Raw genomic sequence first — 10,505 nt, 5'->3', positions numbered from 1 at the left:
TTTGTGTTGGTGGTGGGGAGAAGAAAAACATGGGAGACTAGCCTTTTGGATTTTTAATCAAAGCTACTGCTCTGCTGATTGCTGTAGTGGATTTTCAAAGGGTAAAGCAAGTGGGCAAATTAAAATCCCATGTTCCTGTGGGCTAGGAGCTGAGCTTTTCAAAAAGCTCTGCAGCAAGAGCATATTTTCAATTGTATCTTACTGTTACCCTATCCTTTCTGAGATCTACATCCTCAGAACTCTTCTCTTTCCAGTTGATTAGCACAGAAAGAGAAGAGAGACAGAGAAAGGCAGACAGACAAAGACAGAAAGACAAAGAGAAGGGGAAAGAGATGGACAGAGAAAACAGAGACACAGAGACACAAAGACAGACAGACCAAGAGAGACAAAGAGAGATAGACTGAGACTGAGACAGACTGAGACAGAGACAGAGGGATGTAGAGACATAGAGAGACAGAAAGAAGGGTAGGGGTGAGGCAAGAGAGGAGAGACAGAAAGACAGAGACAGAGAATATAGAGAGGTGGAGACTGAAAGGCATACATAGACAGAAAAAGACAGAGATAGGCAGAGACCGAGAAAGTGACAGTCACAGAAAGGAAACATAAGGAAAGCATTTTACAAGCCTTAAAGCACCATATAAATGAGTAATGATTATTATTTTAAGAAAGAGAGAGGAGAAAAAGTGGTCCTATAGTAAAGGGATAAAAGCAAGAGCCCAAATAAACTGGAGTCTAAAGTAATGAACTCAATGGGCTAATAGTGACAACTGGCTGTATAATATAAATAGATTAGATAGATCAAGTTCTTCACTTGAATTTTTGCCCTACAAATCTCAACATTGGCAGTATAACACAGTGAAGAAAGAAACTGCAATCTTTGTCTTTATGTGGACAACACCTCCCACTCCCCTCTGCGTCCCAAACATTGTCACTTTAATGGAAAGTTCCTTTTTCTGAGAATTCTGTTTGTTTGGTTTTTCTTTTTTCAAATTTCAATTTCTCACTCTTAGTTAAACTTGCAGCCTACTGTTCCCTTTCCCGTGGTCCCTTAAACAGGAGAAAAAGAAGCCCAGTTGACTGTTTAGTAGTCTCGCGATTAATTCCCATAGACTGGGATTCCTAACCTTTGAACTATGATCTGTGAATAGATTTTAAGGTACACATGGACTTGGATGAAGAAGAATTATATTTGTAATCCAATGTATTTCTTTTTATGCATTTACAAACATTATTCTGAGAAGTTCATAGGTTTGTCCATATAGCCAAAGGGTCCATGATACAAAAAAAAAAAAAGAAAGTTGAGCAAATCCCATCTCGTTTTCAATCTAAAATGTAAAGCGTTAAATCGGTGTGTGTGTGTGTTTGTGTATCATCGAATGTTGAGACTGGAAGGGATCTTACAAATGAACTTCATTCAGCCTCTTCATTTCACAGACAAGTAATTCATGGACACACAACAACCTTCCACACTTCAAAATTTATAAACAATGAAATGATGGAAAGTGTTAAACGTCTGTCAAGTGGCTAAGTTAAGGAAACAAATACAGAATGTGACTCCTAGGTAGGAAACAACTGGAAGGAAAATGCCGGAGGGCTAGCCTGGACCAGGCCATTGTGATCTCTAAGGCTTCTGGACACGCCAAGAAGTGGGGCGGAGCGTTTGTTGACTGTTTAAATACTTTAATGCTGTAGCACGCGTTGGTCACTGCTCCGTCCAGGCAAAGGCTGAAACAGCATTATGTTGTGAACAAGTGCTGCGGGTGGGAAAAGGCTAAGCGGCAGACTGGGAGGCACTGAATGTTAGGGCGGTGAAAGACACCCTTTGTGCAAGCATTCTGGAAAAGGAGGAAGGGAGTTGGGCAGAGAAAAGGAGAGGTGGAACTGAAAGGCCAGGGTTGCCATGCTCAGCTGATTCCGCCAGATGTGCAGGTACATTCCAGCGGTTACAGTAGCTGCTGAAAGCTCCTGTAGGGGGCCTTGTGGATTTCAGAGATGCGACAGAAGACGAATCAGCGCACTCCTTCAACCCTTCTTTGGTAGGGGGAGGGGCGGGGAACGAAGAAGGGGGATAGTTTCTGAGAACGGAGAAGGGAATTAAAGAATTCCCTCCTCTCCTTTACATAGGTGGAGGAGAGATCACACTGGCATTAAAAACACATCACCTCCCTTGGCTGCTGTGCCAGCCATCGGGAGACCGGCGAGCCGACACTGAGAAGGGCAAGCCCCGCCTGGGTGGAGGTGTTACAGACCTTCTTACCATACCTGGGGGAAAGGGGCGCCCGGACCGCGCTCCGTTCCTCCTGCACCAAGGCTGCATGGCTTGTGGCTTATTTTCCCAGCTGGCAAACGTCACCATGAAGACAAGGGAATGCCTGTGGTGAGTTGTTTATTTTGCTAAGAGTTTGCGGTGGGGTTGGGGTGGGGGTAGAGACAGAGAATGAAGGGGTGTGGAGGAGAGGTAGGGGGAAGAGGGAGTTGGGAACTGAACTGCATTGCTTGGGTCTCCATCCACCGAAGTAGTATAAATCTCTCAGCCCTCAAGGAAGCCGCTAAGAGAAAGGACTGTGCTAAAAACTGCTCCCCATCTACAAAAATTGTCCCTTTACGCCCTTTGCATAGTTGAGCCAATTTGATGCATAACAGTGGGCGGCTGATACATATACAGCAGATACACAACCCTTCACAAAACACACTAGTTGTAAAACAGGATGTTCAGGCAGTAGGTTTCCAGTGTTCAGCTAGCAACAGCAGTTTTTCCCGGGTCACAAAATTGGCCTCTGCCTTTTCCGTTATTTCCAGAAAAAGGGTTCCTGTAAGATTAGTAGATGTGTGTGGCATATAGGTGGAGTTGATGGAAAACTTGTCCTGTGGGAATCCCAGAAAAATAGATGAAGTTAGTGCATGCTTTCTTTGTATGCGAGTGATTTTCCTTATAATTCTTACAAAGAGTTATACTGACTTAGCAGTATTTATCATTCTCGAGGATAAACCGGTTTTGTGCCTAACAGACCCCCAGAAGAATCCCACAGAAAGTATTTGTTACCCTCATCTTTGCGGCAGGTGGTTTCAGAGTCTGATGAAATGTAAGCGGGTCCTGGGCTCAGTATCACAAAGTGTAACTGATGGTAATAATTGCCTGGAAGAAAATCCTAAATACATTAGTGAGATGGTAAAGCTTTTAAGGCTTTCTTGGGAGTGAGTGCCTGGCTAATGAGAGGTTAATTTTGTTTCCGAGGGAAGACTGTGCTGGTTTCCTGAGATAAATGGCCAGGAAGCACATTACCTCCCTGGCTCTGGCAATCGGCTCCCAAATGCTTTTTGCACCTGCTACTTTCAAGCTCAGTGAGTGGTTGTAAAGATGTGAGGATCCTGTCAACCAATTTTTGTAGGTACAATTAATGAATCTTCACCCTTACAATTCTGGACAGGGTACTAACTGTTGTATCTATTATCTAATACATAGGTTCAAAAAGTAAGTGCCAGGGTCCAAGCTTTTCAAGGACTTTCGATGCCCGTTTGGCCCTCCAGTCACCATACAGGACCATAAGGGTTAAAGATGATGTAAGTACAAACAGTTGGAGAGCTTGTATTCTTTTAGAACTTATTTTATTTTAGTTCCTTGACCTCCTGGCCTCAAAATGGTAGATAACAAGGTGGGGGGGGGCAGAGGGGAGTGGGAAACATATCACATATACTGTGTTTTAAAAATTGAAACCTCAGGTCTGATACCCAGTTGCTCTTCCTTAATGCATTGTATTAAGCAGACAGACCTTGAGACCTGTGTTGGATTTCTGAAAATGGATATTATATTAACAGGGGAACAGTTAAGCCATCATGAATGCCTTCAGGAAAAGCAAACCACATTTTGTTTAAAATCCATTAATGCTTCTTGCATGTGTTTGAATTCTACCCAGTTACACATTAAATTTATGTTTTGCTGGGTCCCTGAATAGCCTGCTACCTTGTTTCCTCTTTACTGGACTAAAAGAGAAATGGGAATGAGGGAAGGAGAAGGAAGGAGGGGAGGAGGAACTAAATAGTTGGATGGATTCCTGACTTGTAAAAATCATTGATTTCAGCATATTGTTAGTTTGAAATGTAAAGTCATTATCTATCAGTGATGGAATAGCCATTCGATTCTGTTTTTCCCAAAGTTAATGCTGGGGACCTCATCTCATTTTTTTAAGTAAAAACACTGTGTGCCCTTTGAAGTCCATCTACAATGCTCTTGGGTTTAAAACCTGATACAAATTATTGATATCAATTCTAATTTACTATTCCAGTCCCTCACCTCACCTAATGCCTTGACACTTGAAAATGGGAACCTCCTTAATTGTAAAAATTAGCATTTCCCTCTAGCCAACTATACACTTATACAGCAATAAAAAGTGAATTGTTACACACATAAATCTTGAGCTTGTCAAATTTTACAACAGAGGAACAATAAAGCACCTTAGAGAGATGAAATTTTTCCTGTTAAGTGTCATTTAGTGACCCTAGAGTTTGCAAAGAGCGCCCTCTATTGTTGGCAAACTCCAGAGTACCTGTCATCATAGTAATGAAGCTATGAAAACCTCAGAGAGTCAGGAAAAAAACAAACAGACCTAAATTATTTTTTTAAATTTTGAATATTTGTTATATGCTGAGTTACAAAGAATTTATGATGCTTCTTTCAATTGGTTCCTAAAACACAAGTTTCTGGATTAAAGGAGGACCAGAAAAGCAAATTTTATAAATTGTGTCAGTTTTATTACAGTATTTTGGAATATTTAATTGCACCTGCTTATTTTTTTAAGGAAAAAAAAACTTCCATTGCTACAATTTTGATTTACATAATCTATATTATAATTACTTATATCCTACAAAATAGTTGTGCCAACACAATAAAACTTTGGTATGTAGCAAAATCTTGAAGTATGCTAATTTCACATCTGATTCCCTACGAAAAATCATTTCTCCAGGTCGTAGTAAAGCTATTATTATGTTATAACATAGTCAAAGCTTGAATTATATCTTAGGCAGTGAAAGTTATGTTTACTACTTGAGTCACCCCATCACGTGTAGTAATTATGCAATTAAAACATATGGCTGAATAGCGGAGGCAATCCTGCATAAAGGCCCCAGTCTTGGCTACAGCAGAGTCTGTAAGAAGTAAATTGTCAAATTGAGGGAGGATGCTGCAAGTCCCCACTATCCAAACTTATTTGAATAGCACACTGTTTAAAAAGGGGGGAGAGGGGGAAGGGTTAATGTGTCCATGCCTGATTGTTTCCAAATAGTGTCAAAGTTGTGATATGGGACCTATGGACAAAAAAAAACATCAGTCATGACTTGATTAGGTTAAGGACGATAATATGTTTTCTAGGAGAGATAGGCAAAGTGGTTTCAAGTAGGTTAGGTGGCAGTCCACAGCTACTGATAATCATAATGATTCTATCTGACTACAGGATTCTGGCTTTCACCCTTTTCCGTCTCAGTCTCCTTACAGACAAATTGGCCTTTTCCTTGTTTCCAATTCTGGAAAAAATAAGAGATTTAGTTCATGAGTTGGTTGCTAGGGCCTGGGATACCTTACCTAGGCTCAGGCATACAACAACATTAACACATTTATATAGCATTTTAAGCGAAGTGCTTTCCTAAGCCTAAACCTGTGAGGCAGGTAGGGCAAGTAGTTACCTTTTTTCAGATGAAGAAACTGAGGCTATGAGAAGTTGTGACTTGCCCTATCCACGATTTCACAATTAGTTAAGCATCTGAGGCTGAGCATTAACTTCTCATTAATCTAAATTATCCTCTAATAGGGCATGTTAAAGTTTGCCCGCTGTGGGTGAACTAAGTAGACACTAACCCACGGGCCCAAACTAACCAGCTCTTAGCTGACAGTCACTAACTGGCCACTAAGCCCTGACTTTGATGGTGAAGTCGAAGGAAAGAAAGCTTTCTCCAGCGCTGCAGGAGCGCCACTGGGCGATCCCGGCCCCGCGAAAGCGGCCAGTGAATTCCAAGGCGAGCCCACGGAGGCCTCTGCCAGCCAATCAGCGGCCCCGACCCGCCAGCCACATTCCGACTCCGAAAAGCCCGATTTCTTCCCTGCGATGTTGCACTCTCGAGATCTGAGTCGGAATGCGGTGTCCGGGGAGGTGATTGGCTGCGAAGGTGAAGCCCCGCACACGTGATCCGAAAACGCCGCTCCGTAGGAGCAAGGAGGGAGGTAGGGCGTGGCCGGCGGGGGCGGGGAGCACGCGATAGAAAACAAGCGAGCCAAACTTGGGAGGCCGAGTGGGGCCCTCTTAAAGTAACCCAAAAGGAGGGACCCCTCCCCCGCCCGTCTGTTTATATTAGGCTACATTAAAAGAGCAAACACCAAAACTGTAAAGACAGGAGGCGGGCTGGGCAAGGGTGATGGCCAGTCGCCTCGTCTCCGACACCCCGGGGCAGCCGAGCTCCCACCGCCCTGGGCGGGGAAGGCGGGCCCCGGAGGCCCTGAGAAGTGTCGGCTCTGTCTGGGTCTGCTGGCGCTCGCGGCCCCTGGGACGCCGCTGAGGTAGGAGGAGGGCGCGGATTGGCTGCGGGCGCGCCCGACGTGGGAGGGGAGTGCGGCGCTGAGATTGATTGATGGGGCGGGGGAGGGGCGTGCGGAGACACCCGAGCGAGGCCGGGCCCCGCGCGCACACTCGCCCCCCGGACCCGCGCGGCGCACGCAGCCCCTATCCCGGCCTCGCCGGAGCCCGCGCGCTAGCGGCTTTAGGAAGTGGGGAGGCAGGCGGCGAGACTCACTGACCTTCTTTGTGTTCTTTTCTCCTCCTTTTGCGATGCTGCCGGGGGCCGTTCTCCTCCTCCTCCTCCTCCTCCGGCGCGGTGTTCCCTGCTGCTGCTGCTGCTGCTGCGGGGGCGGCGGCCGCTTCTCGCCGTCGCGGGACTGAAGGAGGAAGAAAAGGAAGCGAGGCCCGATCGCGTGTCCATGCAGCAGCCCCGGCTCCCGGGCCCCCACGCCGCCGCCAGAGCCCCGGAGGAGACCTGCATGGACGGGCATGGGGAGAGCTGCCCCTTCCTGCGCCGCCGCCGGGGCTGAGCCGCGCCGGCGCCGCCTCCGTCGCCGCTGGCGCTCGCCTCCGCTGGCCGCCCTGCTGCTCCTGCTCGGCCTCGGGGGGCTGCCCGCAGGTACCGACCGGCCCCTGCCCCGGGGGGGGTTGGGGGGGCGCGTCCACACATGCCCCAGCGCCCACGCACGCGCACCCACACCCCACACCGGGCTCCAGTGACGGGCGCGGGGATGGGTGGAGGGGGAAGGTTGGAGAGGCGCACTCACTTTTACTGTACTTGGAGATGCTCCCCCGAGAGAAGTTGGCCACGGCGTGGTGGTGGTGGTGGGGAGCCCACGGAAAAGATTCGATTTCTTTGTTTCTGGCTGAAACCTCTAGAGATTGCAGAGCAAACGCGCGCGCGCGAGTGTGTGTATGTGTTGTGTGTGTGTGTGTGTGTGTGTGTGGCTTCAGGACACCTGGCTGGCTTAGCAAAACCTTGTAGTTGGAGCAACTGAGACAACTTAAAAACATTTGGCAAGCCTGAGAGATGCGTGTAAGATGGCCCCTTCTCACGAGCCTTCCCTTCCACTTTGCTCAGACTTCTGAGAGGTCCCCCCTGGGTGAGAGCCTGAGGGAGCTGCAGGGAAGTGGAAGAGGAGTGTTGGTTTTGAGCTTTAGGCAAATGCTCCGGATGCATTATTACTCTGCGATCGTATTTACTAAAAGTCCGGGATCAGATCGAGTTTCCGCTGCTGCCTCCTCCATGCTGGAGAGAAGGAGCCTTGGGCTGTTTCTCTGGAGTTGGGGGGTTGCGTGCATTTTAACTGGAATGTGGAAACCAGTATGTAGCTTAATCGCACCGTAACTAAAATACTTTTAACCGACTCCGTATTTGAAAAACGTGGTTTAAAGCATTTTTCAATTCTCTCCCTAAAAACTTGTGGCCAGAAACATTTTCTGGCACTGTAGATAGGGTGTGAGAGAGGTTAATATTTGCCAACCGTTGTATAGTCCGTATTATTCTTCCCTAATGAAAACAGCACTGTAGGTACTTTGATTTGGGGCAGCACGAGAAGGAAATCAATCTTAGATTGGTTAGATTGGGGGTTGATGTGTTAAAAATCTATTGATTAATTCCCCTTAAAAAGAGTACCAGGTTTCTTTGTAAGGCATTGACTTAGGGGGAAAAATGTATTGAAAACTGAAAAGGGATTCTCTCTGAAACTGGAAGTTTTACCCTATTACTTCAGGATGAACACCTTTTACTTTTAGATGAACACCAATCACCAGTGCTTATATCAGCAAAGTATGTGAGTCCTGTGCTTTTCACGCGACTGAGATGTCTGTTGTAATTGTCATTTATTTACTAGGTTGCACCAGCCACTTTAAAATCGGGAATGTCTTTAAGTAGTGAGGGGAAAAAAAACCAGAAGAAAACACTTTGCTTCTTGGCGAAGCAGTACAACCAATTTTATCTTGTTTCCTATTGTAACTGTTGATATGAGGGGAAGATAGAGGGCAGACCTTAAGAAGTATGTGTCAGGTTTCAGAATTAAATTTTTAAATGAAATTTTATTTCCTTTGAAAAATAAATAGCTAATTGTATGCTGTATATCCAGGAATATTCTTTGACAATATTTAAAAGGTACATTGTTTTAAAATGATTAGAGGATCTTTGAAAAGGTGAGAGGAGTCATCTCAGTGCTTGCATCACTTTCTACTTGGGCTCAAAGAAAATAAAATTGGACCAAATGAGTGTTTTAACAAAAAGGCAATTTTAATAATCAAATGTTTTGTATTGTGTGGATTGATGTGTAAAGTACTAGGTATCTGCAACTAGAAAATATAAAACACAGTGTCATGCTAATAATTGTAGTGATAACTAACATATATAACATTTTAAAGTTTGCCATATATCTTCTCATTTGAGCCTCACAATAACTGTGTGAGATAAACACTGTAGGTATTTTACCCTCTACCCTTCTTTCCCTCCATCATGAGTGAGGCTCAGAGGGATGAGGGAATTGAGGCTCAGAAATTAAGTAACTTGCCCATAGTTACATAGTGTCAGAGGTGGGATTTATGCTTAGTCTTCTGACTACAAGTCCAGCAAGCCCTCTGATATACCAAAACTTCCAGTGGTATTTAATGTTGTTTTTGTTGTAAATGTTAAGCTAGGCCTGTTTTAGCCTTGGCTACTCTGGTACTTCATGCCTTGATAATGATGGAAACCCTTTTGGAAGTATGGAATTTGGTCCTTGAAGTTATTAATCTCTTGGGTAGGCTGCAAAAAACAACAAAAACCTCTTCTTGGAAAATTAAGGCTTCTTTGTTTAAAAATTTGGAACTTGAAACTTAATGATTTTTTTAAAGCTTATTTTTTATACAGCCTCACTTTATTAAGGCAGTAGTTGAGAGATTTCTTTGAACATTTGTTTCCATCTGGCCCAAGCAATTTATGTTCTGGAAAAGGATTGTCTAGCCTTCTTTCTTTAGTGTGAGCCCTCTAATAAGAGCAATACTTTCTGAAAATGCAAAGAATGATTTTCATTTTGGGGATCCTAGTCAGGTGCTTTTTGCAGATGGGCAACCATATGTTTTATCACTGTAATCATGGGATTTGCCTCAGCACTCATGTGGCTTAAAGATTCATTCTTTTTAGTATAGCTTGCACATATCTCATATTGTCAAAAAAGTCATCACATTTCAAAATTGTATGAGTAAATTTGGCTCATTTATTTGTGAGTTTTGTGTTGAAATCCCTGGCAATAGGATCTTTTGTAAACACACATCCATTAGCACATTCTTCTCCATTAACTGAAACAAAAATAGAGCAGCTAATCTTCCTTCACATGAATAACAAATAACTTGATGAGCAAAACAGTGAAACCTTTACCTGTAAATTTTTAATTTACTCCCTTGGGAAAGCGTAGAGTGCATTATTCACATATTTTTTAACCAAGCTCTGCATTTCCTGATTGTGGATCAAATATGGAGCAGCTTGCTTCCTCATGTACTTCTTGGCTTTCCTTTGCTAGATCTTTGAGACTGTTTCTATTTGGCCTTGTCTTGGCATTTTGACAGGAGGTTTACTTTACCACTTATAACAGGCAGAGTGTGCATTGCCATTATAAATTCATGAAGCCTAGATATTTCTGGGGGAATGCTGCAAATAAGTTATAATAAAGAAACTTGGGGTGAGGAGTTGAGATTGATGAACCTGGGCCTGTATTTCCCCCCTCCTTCCTCTACCATTCCATACTAAAAGACCAAACAGCAGTCCAACACTATTTAGTTCCTTATCCCTGGAATATGTGGTTTCTGTTTTATGTAAGATTTCATGAAGGGATCAACATCCACCTACCAGCTAAAGGAAGGGAGTGGGAGAAAAAGAGAAAGCAAAGGGGTTAGAAATTTAATTCTTCTCCCTTTTCTGTTTGGACAGTTAGTGCATTTGCATTTCCACACCACTACTTTTGA

The 10,505-nt window shown here is 44.2% G+C and overlaps 1 protein-coding gene and 1 long non-coding RNA gene across 2 annotated transcripts in view; one reads left to right on the top strand and one right to left on the bottom strand.

The window, feature by feature from the left end:
• The first annotated feature begins 2,293 nt into the window (after positions 1-2,293).
• LOC114034230 (RGM domain family member B-like) overlaps positions 2,294-10,505 on the top strand; it is a 31,275-nt gene continuing 23,063 nt past the window's right edge. The window contains exons 1-3 of the mRNA XM_027849831.1: positions 2,294-2,377; positions 3,464-3,561; positions 6,926-7,161. Of these exons, the coding sequence (XP_027705632.1) occupies positions 3,557-3,561; positions 6,926-7,161 (241 nt within the window). The 5' untranslated portion in view covers positions 2,294-2,377; positions 3,464-3,556. The remainder of the gene's footprint in view (positions 2,378-3,463; positions 3,562-6,925; positions 7,162-10,505) is intronic.
• LOC114034231 lies at positions 2,371-6,818 on the bottom strand. Its single transcript, XR_003568074.1, has 3 exons — positions 6,782-6,818; positions 3,044-3,136; positions 2,371-2,865 (listed from the first exon to the last, which is right to left on the bottom strand). It is a non-coding gene; the product is annotated as an uncharacterized LOC114034231 (long non-coding RNA).

Source organism: Vombatus ursinus, unplaced genomic scaffold, assembly GCF_900497805.2.
Source record: "Vombatus ursinus unplaced genomic scaffold, bare-nosed wombat genome assembly UNPS02008614.1, whole genome shotgun sequence".
Lineage (NCBI taxonomy): Eukaryota > Metazoa > Chordata > Mammalia > Diprotodontia > Vombatidae > Vombatus > Vombatus ursinus.
This window is presented reverse-complemented; position numbering and strand designations above follow the sequence as displayed.